The 17,500-nt window shown below is 35.2% G+C and overlaps 1 protein-coding gene across 1 annotated transcript in view; it reads left to right on the forward strand.

The window, feature by feature from the left end:
- The window catches only part of kitb (KIT proto-oncogene, receptor tyrosine kinase b), a 58,147-nt gene that overhangs the window by 8,374 nt on the left and 32,273 nt on the right, over nucleotides 1–17,500 (forward strand). The window contains exons 3-4 of the mRNA XM_072914915.1: nucleotides 13,100–13,363; nucleotides 13,440–13,724. Of these exons, the coding sequence (XP_072771016.1) occupies nucleotides 13,100–13,363; nucleotides 13,440–13,724 (549 nt within the window). The remainder of the gene's footprint in view (nucleotides 1–13,099; nucleotides 13,364–13,439; nucleotides 13,725–17,500) is intronic.

Genomic DNA, 17,500 nt, shown 5'->3' on the forward strand with positions numbered 1-17,500 from the left:
TATTATTATTATTATTATTATTATTATTATTGTTATTTTTATTATAATTGATATCATTGATATTATTCTTATTCTTATTTTCATTGTAATCATTATTATTATATTATTATTATTGTTATTATAATTATTACCATGGATATTATTATTAGTATTATTATTATAATTAATATAATTGATATTATTATTATTATTCTCATTATAATAATTATTATTATTATCATATTATTATTGTTGTTATTATACATCATTGATATTATTATTATTATTCTCATTATAATAACAATTATTATCATATTATTATTGTTGTTATTATAATTAACATCATTGATATTATTATTATTATTATTGTCAATATTATAATAACGATAATTATCATATTACCATTATTGTCATTATAATTAATATCATTGATATTATTATTATTATAATGATAATAATAATAATTATTATTATCATATTATTATTGTTGTTTTTATAATTAACATCATTGATATTATTATTATTATTCTCATTATAATAATAACGATAATGATCATATTATTATTGTTGTTGTTATTATAAATTAACATTGATATTATTATTATTATTCTCAATATTATAATAACGATAATTATCATATTATTATTGTTGTTATTATAATTAACATCAGTGATATTATTATTATTGGTAATATCATTGTCATTATAATAATAATTATTGTTATATTATTATTATTATAATTATTACCAATGATATTATCATTATTACTATTATTGCTATTATTTGTATCATTGATATTAATATTGTTATTATTGATATTATAATTATCATAGTTATTTTTATTATTGTTGTTGTTATTATTATTAACAATATTATTAGTAGTATTATTTTCCTCTGTGTTTTGATGCCTTTTTGAGGTTCTTAACTTGCACGATAGTCAACATTTTTTGCAGGCATGTCAGGTATGGAAAACTTGTTTATATTTTGGGTTGACCCGAAAACAAAATATTGAAAATAGCTACCGCTAATTAGTAAAAAATAGCTCCTCCCACCAGTTTCTGGTATTAACACGAACAATCGCTGGGGAGGTCTATCATGAGGGGCCGCACGTAACCACCAGGGCCCCGTCTAAATTAATATTTCTATTGTTATTACTATTATTATTATATCCATATTTTGATGCATTTTTGAGCCCTTAACATGCCAGAAAAGTCACCAAATGTTGTAGTTACGTCATGTATGGCAAAGTTATTTGGGGTACTTTCACGTATGGACATGAAAATTGCTGGAGACGTCCATCACGATTGGACATACGCAAAAATCTCAAGAACCCAGACCTGAAAACAACCATCTTGGGTTCCGTTGGCCACTTTTCGGCCACAAACAGGACTTTAACGAACTTTAACTTCGACCAAATCAGGTTGAAATGACAGATATTTGACATAGTGGCATGTGGCATGTGTAAATTGTACTGAATGGATTTCTATTCAACGCACAAACAGTTATTGCATGAATCATGCCCAGCCGTGTTTCTTAACCATAGGGCCACCAGCGCCCCCTGAAGGGCCGCCAAAAACATATTAGTTTCTCAGCTCCAGTTGTAATACACTTTTCCACCACTTGTGGCAGTAACGACAACATCAGGCAAACAGAAGAAGTCTGAAAGCTGAAGTCTCAGAGAAGTTTCTTCAGCGCCAAAAAATATGACCACATTGGTGAAGCTGTGTTTGCATTTGCACTTAGATTTATTTCACAAACACATATCCTGATTTTTATAATGATTTTTTACTATTAATTACTTCAAATGTATTTATTTTAGCACAACATAGTTTGTAAATTGTATAAAATAATTGTAATACATTTCAATGTATTTTTCATCATATTTTTTTGTATCTTTTTGATGATACTTATTTAGGAAACGTATATATTATTATTTATCATTAACTTAGTTAGAATGTATTTATTTTAGCATTCTGTAGTTGTATGTACATTTATTTTTCATCAGTTTTTATTGAGTCCCTTGTAATGTTTTGGTACCGGTACCAAAATGTATTTTGATACTTTTCTAAATAGTGTGGACCACAAAAAAATGTCATTATTGTCTTTATTGTAACAACAAATGTTAGTGTACATGAAACATATGTTTATTATTGTCATTTAGTCCTTAAATAAAATACTAGACAACTTGTCTTTTAGTAGTAAGTAAACAAACAAAGACTCCTAATTAGTCTGCTGACGTATGCAGTAACATATTGTGTCATTTATACACCTATTATTTTCTACACATTATGAGGGACAAACTGTAAAAAATGATTATTAATCCACTTGTTCATTGACTGTTAATATTTTCTGTTGTAACATGTTCTATCTACACTTCTGTTAAAATGTAACAATCACTTATTATTCTCTTCTTTGATACTTGACATTAGTTTTGGATGATACCACACATTTAGGTATCGATCCGATACCAAGTAGTTACAGGATCATACATTGGTCATATTCAAAGTCCTCATGTGTCCAGGGACGTATTTACTGACTTTATAAACATAATATGCATTTGAAAAAAAAAGGAAAAAAGGATTGATGTAATCAGTAGTATCGACTAGATACACTCTTGTACTTGGTATCATTACAGTGGATGTAAGGTGTAGATCCACCCATGGCATTTGTTTACATTGTGACGCCTGTGAGCTATTGTATCCTCCTACGGTGTGTAGTGAAGCGTGTTTAGTTATTCCTCGTCCTCCAGTGATAATGATACTTGTAAGAAACTTACTTTATTTGTTGCATGGAGACCAGGATTATGGTCTTAAAGCACCTCTTCCTTTTCAGTGTTATAACTTCACCTTTATCTTTACTTTTTACGCAAAAATGCATCCATTCTCCCTTTTCTGTCTATACACTGTGTCTGCTTGTAAGTACTCTGTGCGTGTGCGCTGCCGAACATGCTCCTCTGCAATGTCACGATGTGAAGACGACGGAGGGGTGGGGGACCTTTTAAAAGCGGTATAGTACCGAATATGATTCATTAGTATCGCGGTACTATACTAGTACCGGTATACCGTACAACCCTAGTCCCTTGTTTTGCAGAATATTTGATTCGTATTTATTTTTGTAATCAGGCTGACCTGAGCCTGGATAATATTGAACACATGTGTTCATATCGTGTGACAAGGTTGTAAACTGTAAGCAGGTTAGATATAATTATTTCATATCATTTAAATTAAGAGGTTTACTAATTCAGCGTTAATATTTGAGTGGGCCCTGGGGCCTTGTGTAGTGGAGGATTTAAAAAAGTTAAGAACCCCTGATGTGCAGATCAATGTATACGTAAGATGAGGGCGGAGAAGGTGCCTTCAGAATAAAACTGTTTTTAAAAATTTGAATAAGTGTTCATTTTTGACCTTCTGACAATAAAACAAATATATATGTATATATTTTTAAATCTCATTTATATGATGCGGACACGTTACTTACTGTGATTCATGAACAAAACTAATGGTCCGACTGCACTAATCCAAAGTAAACACACTTTTATTTTGACACAGCACGACAGTTGCTGAGCAAACGTTCCTGGGAATGTTTACCTTTAACCTGCCAGCTCAGGTGTGCAGATCACAACAGCGCTCATTTGCATAACCACCTGAGGGAGGGAAGGGGCGGGGCCACTCCTTCTCCCGCTAGGCAACAGGTGTGTGTTGTCGGTTTGAAGGCATCAATTATTCACGGCAGCCAAATGACACTGGATGGAGTCACCACACATGCCAGATGTGGCTCGTTATTGGAATGACTTATTATTAATTATTTATATTTATTATGTTATTGGAATGAGTTATTCTTAATTAGTTATATTTATTATGTTATTGGAATGACTTATCCTTAACTAGTTATACCTAGTATGTTATCTTTGTTGCTTGTGTCAGTCATGTGATGAGATGGAGGTCAGAATATTGCACTTTGCACAAATGTTGCTCTCTTGGTGGGAATTGTTGTTAACTAGATGAGCTGGGATAGGCTCCGGCACCCCCCCGCCACCCCGAGGGGGACAAACGGTAGAGAATGGATGGATGGATGGATGAGGTGTGAATGCTCCAATGCTGAAGTTGAAGTGAAATGCTGACAGAATGTAGTATGAATGTAAGAATAGTTTGAACGTTGGAATGGTTTGAATGTTGAAGAATTTGAATTTCCAGGAAAAAAATGGAATTTGGTTCGGAACTTGGGAAAGTGTTAGTTTGCATGTCCAGAATGAGTGGAATGTGTTGATGTTGGAATGGTTTGAATGGGTTGGAAAATGTGGGAATTGTGCAACTTGGGAAAATGTCCCATTCATTTTAATGGGAACTTCCTGGAAATTTAGGAATTTTGGGAAAAGTGGGATTAAAAAAAAAAAGAATGTCCTGAATGGATGAGTTTGTTGGTGTTGGAATTGTTCAAGAAATGTTGAAGTAGTAACAGTTTTTTAATTGAAAAATGGTATTATAGAATTTCGGGAAAACCGGGAATTTTTCAAGTTCTTAAACCAACTTGTTTTTTTGTCCTGACTAAGAGGCAGAGGTGGGACCAAGTCATTGTTTTGCAAGTCACAAGTAAGTCTCAAGTCTTTGCCCTCAAGTCCGAGTCAAGTCCCGAGTCAAGACAGGCAAGCCCCGAGTCAAGTCCAAAGTCAAGACTGGAAAGTCTCAAGTCAAGTCCTAAGTCCTGCATTTTGAGCTTCGAGTCCTTTCAAGTCCTTTTAACCACAGACTAATATATTAACACAGATTGTGTATGCTTTTCAAACGCTGTATTTATTTATTAAAACAAGTGCATTTTAAATTGCAGGAAAGTAAATTGTGCTGACATTGCACTTTATAATAGCACTATTAACCAGTCATTTTAAACATTAACTCATTCCTTTACAGAACAAACACATTGAAAAATAAAGTGCAAATGTACTTATTTGTACAAAAGTGTTAACATTGAAAAAACATGACATATACGTGAACATAACAAAAAAGTTGTACTTTTTATATGTCAGGGCCCTATGCTGCATTGCATTTGCAAAAGACCAAATTAGCCAAGAGTCTGTCAGTCATTTGTGCACGATGGGGGCGTAGTATGATGCCACCATGGCTGAAAACTCGCTCCACTGGAGCACTGGAGGCAGGCACTGCCAAGACTCTCATGGCCACTCGGAACAGTGAAGGAAGAGTCTTCATGTTCAATGCCCAGAACAAAAGGGGGGAGAGAGTTGTTTTGGGTTGGTGCACTACTTGTAAGTGTATCTTGTGTTTTTTATGTTGATTTAATTAAAAAAAGAAAGAAAAAAAAAATTATTTCTTGTGCGGCCCGATACCAATCGATCCACGGACCAGTACCGGGCCGCGGCCCGGTGGTTGGGGACCACTGAGGTAAACAACCAACAGTATGTCAGAAAGCTAGCTAAAACGGTACACATATTCATAATATAGTATACATTTTAACTGACCTTTATTTTACTATTTTTGTCTTTTTTTAGGTGGCTAAAATACGCGGTGCTGCTGACCGCTGTCTAACGTTACGTGTGATATATTGACTAACGTAACCCTGCTTAAAAAAAATCACTGAACAAAAAGTATGAATAAGGTAGTGAACTGCAACAGATTCCCGTGTTTGCAATAACGTTATAACGTTAGCAGTGAGTTTACAGCCTCACTGATTTAACTACACAGCAAATAAAAGTCACGTTACTTAGCCAATAAACGTTATCTTACATTCAAAACTTACCGTTCTTTGTGCAACTTCAAATGCCGGACGAAGTTGGAAGTTGTTGCCTCTCCATCAGTAATTTTCGAACCGCATGTGTTGCATACTGCAAACCGTTTTGTGTTGACCACCTCGTAATTTTTATACCCAAACAAAATTATTTTAGGTATCATTTTTTGTTCACTGGCGTGTGGTTTGGACATGTCTTCTTCGTTGGTTGTCCTGCAATTTGATTGGATGAATGCTGTGTGATGAAAACAGAGTAGATCTAATTTGATTGGCTGTTGTACTGAGACCACACCAGCTGACACACGCAACGCTGATAGACAAGTACACAATGAAAACTACGGAGCGCTCCCGAATAACTTTTTCATCTTTGGGTTTTGGGGAAAGTAGCAAGTCATGTCAAGTCATGTCAATTCAAAAGGCTCAAGTCCAAGTGAAGTCACAAGTCATTGATGTTAAAGTCTAAGTCGAGTTGCAAGTCTTTTTACATTTTGTCAAGTCGAGTCTAAAGTCATCAAATTCATGACTCGAGTCTGACTCGAGTCCAAGTCATGTGACTCGAGTCCACACCTCTGCTAAGGGGAATGTTTTAACAGTGGAACGCTTGAAATGGGTTGAAAAATGTGAAAGGAGTCATTGCACTAAAAAAGGTTGGAAATAAGGTTAGAAAAAAACAGGAATTCCTGGAAATTTTTTGAACGTGGTAAAATGGTTGTTTGAATTTCCAAGATGAGTGGAATGTGTTGATGTTGGAATGGTTTGAATCGGTTGAAAAATGTGGGAATTGTGTAACTTGGAAAAATGTCCCATTCATTTCAATGGGAACTTCCTGGAAATTTGGGAATTTTGGGAAAAGTGGGATTTAAAAAAAAAAGAATGTCGTGAATGGATGAGTTGGTTGGTGTTGGAATTGTTAAAGAAATTTTGAAGTAGTAACGTTTTTTTAATTGAAAAATGGTATTATGGAATTTCGGGAAAACCGAGAATTTTTCAAGTTCTTAAACCAACTTGTTTTTTTGTCCTGACTAAGAGGAATGTTTTGACAGTGGAATACTTGAAATGGGTTGAAAAATGGGAAAGGTGTCATCGCACTAAAAAAGGTTGGAAATAAGGTTAGAAAAAAACAGGAATTCCTGGAAATTTTTTGAACGTGGAAAAAAGGTTGTTTGAATTTCCAGGATGATTTGAATGTGTTGAAGGTGGAATGGTTTGAATCGGTTGAAAAATGTGGGAATTGTACAACTTGGAAAAATGTCCCATTCATTTCAATGGGAAATTCCTGGAAATTTGGGAATTTTGGGAAAAGTGGGATAAAAAAAAAGAAAGAATGTTCTAAATGGATGAGTTGGTTGGTGTTGGAATTGTTTAAATCTGTCAAGAAATGTTGAAGTAGTAACAGTTTTTTTAATTGAAAAATGGTATTACGGAATTTCGGGAAAACAGGGAATTTTTCAAGTTTTTAAACCAACTTGGTTTTTTGTCCTGACTAAGAAGAATGTTTTGACAGTGGAACGCTTGAAGTGGGTTGAAAAATGTGAAAGGAGTCATTGCACTAAAAAAGGTTGGAAATAAGGTTAGAAAAAAAACAGGAATTCCTGGAAATTTGTTGAACGTGGAAAAATGGTTGTTTGAATGTCCAGGATGAATTGAATGTGTTGAAGGTGCAATAGTTTGAATCGGTGGAAAAATGTGCCAAAAAATTTGAATGGTCTTAATGGTTGGTGTGGGAATTTTTCAAATTGCTCAAGAAATGTTGAAGTAGTAACATTTTTAATTGAGAAATGGTACTAAGGAATTCCTGGAATTTCGGGAAAACACGGAATTTTTCCAGTTCAAAAAACAACTTTGTTTTTTTCTTCCTGATTAAGAGGAATGATTTGGTGGTAGAACGGTTAAAGTGGATTGAAAAATGTGAAAGGAGTCATCACACTAAAAAAGGTTATAAATAAGGTTACAAAAAACAGGAATTCCTGGAAATTTGTTGAACGTGAAAAAATGGTAGTTTGAATGTCCAGGATGAGTGGAATGTGTTGAAGGTGGAATGGTTTAAATCAGTTGAAAAATGTGGGAATTGTGGAAGTTTGAAAAATGGATAATTAATTTTGAATGGGGAAAATGTCCCTAACGACTGGGAATTCTTGGAATTCCGGGAATTTTTAAAAATAATTGTTGAAAATGAGCACACAATTCTTGAAAAGGAAGTTGGAACGGTTTGAGTCGGATTAAAAATGTGGGAGTTGTGGAACTTTGAAAAATGTCCCATTCTTTTCAATGGGAATTTCATGGAAATTTGGGGATTTCGAGAAAAGCGGGATTTTTTTTGAAAATTCTAAAAAATTTAAATAGTCTGAATGAGTTGAAATGGTCGGTGTTGGAATTTTTCCAATCGGTCGAAAAATGTTGCAGTAGTAACATTTTTTATTGAGAAATGGTACTAAGGAATTCCTGGAATTTCGGGAAAACCGGGAATTTTTCCAGTTCAAAAAACAACTTTGTTTTTTTCTTCCTGATTAAGAGGAATGATTTGACGGTGGAACGGTTGAAGTGGGTTGAAAAATGTGAAAGTAGTCATCACACTAAAAAAGGTTAGAAATAAGGTTACAAAAAACAGGAATTCCTGGAAATTTGTTGAACGTGAAAAAATGGCAGTTTGAATCTCCAGGATGAGTTGAATGTGTTGAAGGTGAAATGGTTTGAGTTGGTTGAAAAATGTGGGAATTGTGGAAGTTTGAAAAATGGATAATTAATTTTGAATGGGGAAAATGTCCCTAAAGACTGGGAATTCTTGGAATTCCGGGAATTATTTTAAATAATTGTTGAAAAGGAGCACACAATTCTTGAAAAGGAAGTTGGAACGGTTTGAGTCGGATTAAAAATGTGGGAGTTGTGGAACTTTGAAAAATGTCCCATTCTTTTCAATGGGAATTTCATGGAAATTTGGGAATTTCGAGAAAAGCGGGATTTTTTTTTTTGAATCCTAAAAAATTTAAATGGTCTGAATGAGTTGAAATGGTTGGTGTTGGAATTTTTCAAATCGGTCGAAAAATATTGAAGTAGTAACATTTTTTATTGAGAAATGGTACTAAGGAATTCCTGGAATTTCGGGAAAACCGGGAATTTTTCCAGTTCAAAAAACAACTTTGTTTTTTTCTTCCTGATTAAGAGGAATGATTTGACGGTGGAACGGTTGAAGTGGGTTGAAAAATGTGAAAGGAGTCATCACACTAAAAAAGGTTAGAAATAAGGTTACAAAAAACAGGAATTCCTGGAAATTTGTTGAACGTGAAAACATGTCAGTTTGAATTTCCAGGATGAGTTGAATGTGTTGAAGGTGGAACGGTTTGAATTGGTTGAAAAATGTGGGAATTGTGGAAGTTTGAAAAATGGATAATTCATTTTGAATGGGGAAAATGTCCCTAAAGACTGGGAATTATTGGAATTCTGGGAATTTTGAAAGATAATTGTTGAAAAGGAGCACATAGTTCCTGAAAAGAAAGTTGGAACGGTTTGAGTCGGATTAAAAATGTGGTAGTTGTGGAATTTTGAAAAATGTACCATTCTTTTCAATGGGACTTTCATGGAAATTTGGGAATTTCGGGAAAAGCGGGAATTTTTTGAAAAAAGTGGTTGGTGTTGGAATTTTTCCAATCGGTCGAGAAATGTTGAAGGAGTAACATTTTTAATTGAGAAATGGTACTAAGGAATTCCTGGAATTTCGAGAAAACCGGGAATTTGTTGAAGTTGGTTGAAAAATGTGGGCGGAGTAGTCGACAGAAAAAAGGGTCAAAAAAACAATATTAATGATAAATATGTTTCTTATTAACATGTCAATCAAATTAAAGTGAAAATGAAAATACAGATTCAACACTTTAGTCACAATTCTTGCGCTTAATCTTCTCTATGACTTTAGCTCCAGCCTTCTTCTGTTAGTTTGATATTGTCATTACTGCCTCAAGTGGTGTAAAAGTGTATTACAACTGAGAAACACATGTTTTTTTGGTGGCCCTATTGGGGCTCCCGGCCCTATGGGTAACAAACACTGTTGTGGTCTGGGTGACACACATGTGCGGAGTGGACCATTGCTAACTCTAAATCTGCACCTGCATCAAAAAAAAAAACGGATCCCAAACGAACGGCTCTTGATTGGGAATCGGGTTCACTTCAAAGAGTCGTTCAAAAGAGTCGTTCAAAAGAGTCGTTCAAAAGAGTCGATTTGCTGGCGAGTGTCACATATCTACGAGTCACACGCACAAACGTTAGGGCTGTGAATGTTTGGGGACCACACGAGTCCGTTCCATTCTTGGGAGTAACGACTCTATTCAGAATTGATTCTCGATTCAAAACAGTTTTATGATTCCTCCATAAAGCAAACAAATCAATACTTTTATTATTGACTTATCTGTACAGCAAAGTCTGTATTACATCAACTTTACCATCTGCCTGCTGGGAAAGGACAGATTTATATAATAACAATAATAATACTTTTTTAAAAACCGATATTTGATTGTTTTAATCGACTAAGAATGGTTACAAGTAAGAATCGTGAGTCATTTGAAATGTTATTTTTCACTCCCCCGAGCTGATGGTTCCTGCAACATTTCACACTTCTGTAAAGGTCAACACATTTGACCCCGCTCCCTCACTCTGAAAAAGGCTGATATTGACTTTTCCCAGCGGGGGGCCCGTGCAGAGCTGGGCCTCCAGGGCCCAACGGTCACATGAGGATCCTGTTCTTGGAGCAGCACACATATGTCCTACTCAAATATTACTAATACAACTACCTCCATGTGTTTGTTTAGTTTGCCTTTTCTTTGGCCCACCCCTAGAATGCATTCATGTTGTCTACTTACAGTAAACATCACCCTTGTAATGCATTCATGTTGTCTACTTACAGTAAACATCACCCTTGTAATGCATTCATGTTGTCTACTTAGAGTAAACATCACTCTTGTAATGCATTCATGTTGTCTACTTACAGTAAACATCACCCTTGTAATGCATTCATGTTGTCTACTTACAGTAAACATCACCCTTGTAATGCATTCATGTTGTCTACTTACAGTAAACATCACCCTTGTAATGCATTCATGTTGTCTACTTACAGTAAACATCACCCTTGTAATGCATTCATGTTGTCTACTTACAGTAAACATCACCCTTGTAATGCATTCATGTTGTTTTCTTACAGTAAACATCACCCTTGTAATGCATTCATGTTGTCTACTTACAGTAAACATCACCCTTGTAATGCATTCATGTTGTCTATTTACAGTAAACATCACTCTTGTAATGCATTCATGTTGTCTACATACAGTAAACATCACCCTTGTAATGCATTCATGTTGTCTACTTACAGTAAACATCAACATCTATTTATATCTTGACACACACTTGTGTGTTGTTTGGGAACACTTGTTCATGTTTGTTATTTGTGTAGTACAACTTTTCATCAACTCACCTTAGTGTGTGTGTTCTTACATGTGTGTTTTTAATTTGTTTTATGTTGTTTTGTGTTGTTTTATGTTGTGTTATGTTGTTTTGTGTCAACTCCCCTTAATGTGTGTTCTTAAATTTGTGTTCCACGTCTTAGATGAAGAGAGCAGTTTAGTTGTATGTTGTTTTATGTTGTTTTATGTCAACTCACCTTAATGTGTGTTCTTACATGTGTGTTTTATATCTTGTTTTATGTTGTTTTATGTTGTTTTATGTTGTTTTATGTCAACTCACCTTAATGTGTGTTCTTACATGTGTGTTTTATATCTTGTTTTATGTTGTTTTATGTTGTTTTATGTCAACTCACCTTAATGTGTGTTCTTACATGTGTGTGTTTTATGTTGTTTTATGTTGGTTTGTATTGTTTTATGTTGTTTTATGTCAACTCACCTTAATGTGTGTTCTTACATGTGTGTTTTGTGTTGTTTTATGCTGTTTTATGTTGTTTTATGTTGTTTTATGTCAACTCACCTTAATGTGTGTTCTTACACGTGTGTGTTTTGTGTTGTTTTATGCTGTTTTATGTTGTTTTATGTCAACTCACCTTAATGTGTGTTCTTACATGTGTGTGTTTTATGTTGTTTTATATTGTTTTATGTCAACTCATCTTAATGTGTGTTCTTACATGTGTGTATTTTATGTTGTTTTGTGTTATTTTATGTTGTTTTATGTTGGTTTATGTTGTTTTGTGTTATTTTATGTTGTTTTATGTTGGTTTATGTTGTTTTATGTTGTTTTATGTTGTTTTATGTCAACTCACCTTAATGTGTGTTTTAACATGTGTGTGTTTTATGTTGTTTTGTGTTTTTTTATGTTGTTTTATGTTGTTTTATGTTGTTTTATGTCAACTCACCTTAATGTGTGTTTTTAGATTTGTGTTCCACGTCTTAGATGAAGAGAACAGTTCAGTTGTATGTTGTCTTATGTTGTTTTATGTTGTTTTATGTCAACTCACCTTAATGTGTGTTTTAACATGTGTGTGTTTTATGTTGTTTTGTGTTTTTTTATGTTGTTTTATGTTGTTTTATGTCAACTCACCTTAATGTGTGTTTTTAGATTTGTGTTCCACGTCTTAGATGAAGAGAACAGTTCAGTTGTATGTTGTCTTATGTTGTTTTATGTTGTTTTATGTTGTTTTATGTCAACTCACCTTAATGTGTGTTTTAACATGTGTGTGTTTTATGTTGTTTTGTGTTTTTTTTATGTTGTTTTATGTTGTTTTATGTTGTTTTATGTCAACTCACCTTAATGTGTGTTTTTAGATTTGTGTTCCACGTCTTAGATGAAGAGAACAGTTCAGTTGTATGTTGTCCTATGTTGTCTTATGTTGTTTTATGTTGTTTTATGTCAACTCACCTTAATGTGTGTTCTTACATGTGTGTGTTTAATGTTGTTTTATGTTGTTTTATGTTGTTTTATGTCAACTCACCTTAATGTGTGTTCTTACATGTGTGTGTTTAATGTTGATTTATGTTGATTTATGTTGTTTTATGTTGTTTTATGTTGTTTTATGTTGTCTTATATTTTTTTATGTTGTTTTAGGTCAACTCACCTTATTGTGTGTTCTTAGCTGTGTGTTCCACGTCTTAGATGAAGGGAGCAGTTATGAGAGTGAAGAAGTAAAAAGTGAGACATAAAGACAGTTATGAGAGTAAAGAAGTAAAAAGTGAGATATAGTTGAGTGTAAACATGAAGAAGAACACACATTATTATTATTATTATTATTATTATTATTATTATTATTATAATTTCCTGCATGATGTCTTCATCACTGGAGAAAAGATCTCACACGTGGGAGAGAATCTCTCTGACATTTTCCAGAATGTTTCTTATTTTCCAATGATCTTGTGAGCATCCTGCGACCACGTGTCTGGTCTGTGTGTTGCCATGGCAGCGAGGTGCAAGCCCGTCATCTCCCCCAGTGGGCCCCACATCGTGGTCCCCAAGAGGGGCCGGCTGGAGCTTCGTTGCCATGACAACGCCACCGCGTCCGGGCTGAGGTGGCAGCGGGACAAAGCTCGCCGACTGGAGGGGGAGGCGGAGGAAGGGGGCGTGGCCGTGGTCAAGGTGGCTGCCGTGCAGCCCTACCACATGGGCCGCTACGTGTGCGTCAACAACAGCACGCGGGAGAGCAGTTCCATCTACGTCTACGTCAAAGGTGGGTGTGGCGGACATCTTTGTTACCGGACTCCCAGGTGACCCCAACTCCCCCCCCCCCCGTGTGGTGTGCACAGACCCCGCCCACGCCTTCCAGCGCACCATGGTCAGCGTCATCCTGGTGAGGGCCGGAGAGAACTGCACCATCCCCTGCCTGGTCACTGACCCCCATGTGACCCTGCTGGCCCTGCACACCTGTGACGGGCGACCTTTGCCCTCCGCCATGAAGTACTGGACCCAGCGCGAGGAAGGCGTTACCGTCGGCAACGCCCAGAAGGACTTTGAGGGATGCTACGTCTGTGTGGGCCGCAGAGGTGACCTCAACCTGACCTCTGGACACTACACTCTGGACGTGCGGCAAGGTGACTACTGGAACACACCACGCTACTTACCTATTTACTACTTACCTGTTTACTACTTACCTGTTTACTACTTCTCTATTTACTACTTACCTGTTTACTACTTACCTGTTTACTACTTACCTATTTACTACTTACCTGTTTACTACTTCTCTATTTACTACTTACCTATTTACTACTTACCTGTTTACTACTTCTCTATTTACTACTTACCTATTTACTACTTACCTGTTTACTACTTTCCTATTTACTTCTTACTTATTTACTACTTACCTATTTACTACTTACCTGTTTACTACTTACCTTTTTACTACTTACCTGTTTACTACTTCTCTATTTACTACTTACCTATTTACTACTTACCTAGTTACTACTTCTCTATTTACTACTTACCTATTTACTACTTACCTGTTTACTACTTACCTATTTACTACATACCTGTTTACTACTTTCCTATTTACTACTTACCTATTTACTACTTACCTATTTACTACATACCTGTTTACTACTTACCTATGTACTACTTACCTGTTTACTACTTACCTGTTTACTACTTCTCTATTTACTACTTACCTATTTACTACTTACCTAGTTACTACTTCTCTATTTACTACTTACCTATTTACTACTTCTCTATTTACTACTTACCTATTTACTACTTATCTATTTACTACTTACCTATTTACTACTTACCTATTTGCTACTTCCCTCTTTACTACTTACCTATTTACTACTTCTCTATTTACTACTTACCTATTTACTACTTACCTATTTGCTACTTCTCTATTTACTGCTTACCTATTTACTACTTCTCGATTTACTATTCACCTATTTACTACTTCCTTCATTTACTACTTTCTCCATTTACTACTTCTCTGTTTACTACTTTCTTCATTTACTACTTTTCTATTTACTACTTACCTATTTACTACTTTCTCTATTTACTACTTCTCTATTTACTACTTTCTTCATTTACAACTTCTCTATTTACTACTTTCTTCATTTACTACTTACCTATTTACTACTTACCTATTTACTACTTCTCTGTTTACTACTTTCTCCAATTACTACTTCTCTATTTATTACTTTCTTCATTTACTACTTCTCTATTCACTACTTTCTTCCTTTACTACTTTCTTCTTTTACTACTTTTCTATTTACTACTTTCTTCATTTACTACTTCTCTATTTACTACTTTCTTCATTTACTACTTACCTTTTTACTACTTACCTATTCACTACTTTCTTCATTTACTACTTACCTATTTACTACTTACCAGAGGTGTGGACTCGAGTCACATGACTTGGACTCGAGTCAGACTCGAGTCATGAATTTGATGACTTTAGACTCGACTTGACAAAATGTAAAGAGACTTGCAACTCGACTTAGACTTTAACATCAATGACTTGTGACTTCACTTGGACTTGAGCCTTTTGACTTGACATGACTTGACATGACTTGCCACTTTCCCCAAAATCCAAAGCTTAAAAAGTTATTCGGGAGCGCTCCGTATTTTTCATTTTCTTCGTCTGTCTATCAGCGTGTTATTCCTGTCAGCTGGTGTGCTGTCAGTACAACAGCCAATCAAATTAGATTTACGTTGTTTTCATCACACAGCATTCATCCAATCAAATTGCAGGACAACCAATGAACAATTGTTCATTGGTTGTCCTGCAATTTGATTTGAACTCTTAAGAGTTGTCCAACAACGTGTCAGTGATAAACAATTATGTTAAAGTTGGTTTCGTTCGGGTATAAAAACTACGACTTGGTCAACAAAAAACGAATTGCCGTATGCAAATCACGCAGTTCGAATATTACAGACGGAGACGCAACAACTTCCAACTTCGTTCGACATTTGAAGTTGCACAAAGAAGGGTAAGTTTTGAATGTAAGATAACGTTTATTGGCTAAGTAACGTGACTTTTATTTGCTGTGTAGTTAAATCAGTGAGGCTTCAAACTCACTGCTAACGTTATAACCATAGACATCTTATAAGGGTACGCAGCATCGAGCGCTACTGCCTACTGGCGCAGACGAGGCGCGTGGCCGCCATCTTGGAGTGGTGATCCGCTCCACTCAGTGCAATTCATTTGGCAGGAGCAATGAACTGTCAGCGCATTTAATTCATTTTACCTCACTGAATACCACTGATTTTCACCCCCTTTTTTGTCATACGTGTAGCTATGATAACAGACACATGTTTTGGCGTGTTTTATTATTCATAGTTTGCTTAACAGTAATATAATATTCTTATACGCTTAAGTGACCAGACGTCTGAGATCAAAACTGGGAATATAATCCCAGAGAAGGGGGAAAAAAACGGTAAGCTATTTTTAAGTTGAAGAAACAATATGATTAGGTTATATATACATATGCGTGTATCCTACATAAACAATGTATGAATACATTAGATATCTATATATCTTAGGGACCTATAGACTGTATCTCTGTTGCTGCAGCAGCAGAGAGTTTATTCTGTCTTGACACTTTGTATTGATATTTTCTATTACATTCTTCCCTTAAATGATAATGTTTGCAGTGATTGTTTTATATGTATTATTTTATGTAAGTCGCTTTGGATAAAAGCGTCTGCCAAATACTTAAACATATATAAACACCTGAAAGTCTTCATATCAGCTAAAACCACCAATCTGTTTCACTGGATTCAGAATAAAACCAAATTCTGTTTAACCCAACAATGTTAGTATTTGAATATTGTTACTTGAAGACTTATTCCTGGTTACAATTATACTGTTAAGAAAGTATTGTCTTATACTTTGCCTAAAATGAGAATGCATCATAATCAGTAGTAGCTGGTGAATTTTGTTTTAGGTGGGGCTGAAAGTTTGTAAACCAAACCCCTGTAGGGGCGTCATCCTCCCCCAGAATATTTCTTTGTGATTTTCACATACAAATACTGAAGATCTTTGATCCTTCTCAACTCTGTGGTAATATTATTTTCATAAAATACAACCAATAGTACGTTAATGTTAAATCTCACTTGTGAAAAGTAATCCCCCGATTCCTATTTTCAACAGTCCGCTCATTTGAGCAGGAAAACGCTGAACACCAGCCCGGCATCTTTGTTTTCTACCTGTCAACTGTCAGTTTAGGCTGCTCGCCGGCTCCTCATCACCACTTCAAGATGGCGGCCAAATTGCTCACGTCACAGCAACCAATGCTGCGTCTACTTATAAGATGTCTATGGTTATAACGTCATTGCAAACACGGCAATATGTTGCGTCCACTGCAGTTTGCTACCTTATTCATACTTTTTGTCAAGTGATTTTTTTTTAAGCAGGGTTTCATGAGGTACCTATACATAACGTTACGTTAGTCAATGTATCACACACAGTAACGTAACGTTAGTCAATGTATCACACACAGTAACATTACATTAGTCAATGTATCACACACAGTAACATTACGTTAGTCAATGTATCACACACAGTAACGTAACGTTAGTCAATGTATCACACACAGTAACGTAACGTTAGACGGCAGTCAGCAGCACCGCGTATTTTAGCCACCTACAAAAAGACAAACATAGTCAAATAAAGGTCAGTTAAAATGTATACTATATTAAGAATATGTGTACATATTGCATAGGGTCCTGACATCTAAAAAGTACAACTCTGTTCATTGTTATGTTCATATATTTGTTATGTTTTTCATGTGTACGCACACATAAACACACATACAGTATGAGATGAGATCAATGAGATAAGGTAAGAACAGGATAGAAACTGCTGTGGAACTAGTTACAATGCAATATG

The sequence above is a fragment of the Nerophis lumbriciformis genome, linkage group LG16 (genome assembly GCF_033978685.3).
Source record: "Nerophis lumbriciformis linkage group LG16, RoL_Nlum_v2.1, whole genome shotgun sequence".
In the NCBI taxonomy this organism is placed as follows: Eukaryota; Metazoa; Chordata; class Actinopteri; order Syngnathiformes; family Syngnathidae; genus Nerophis; species Nerophis lumbriciformis.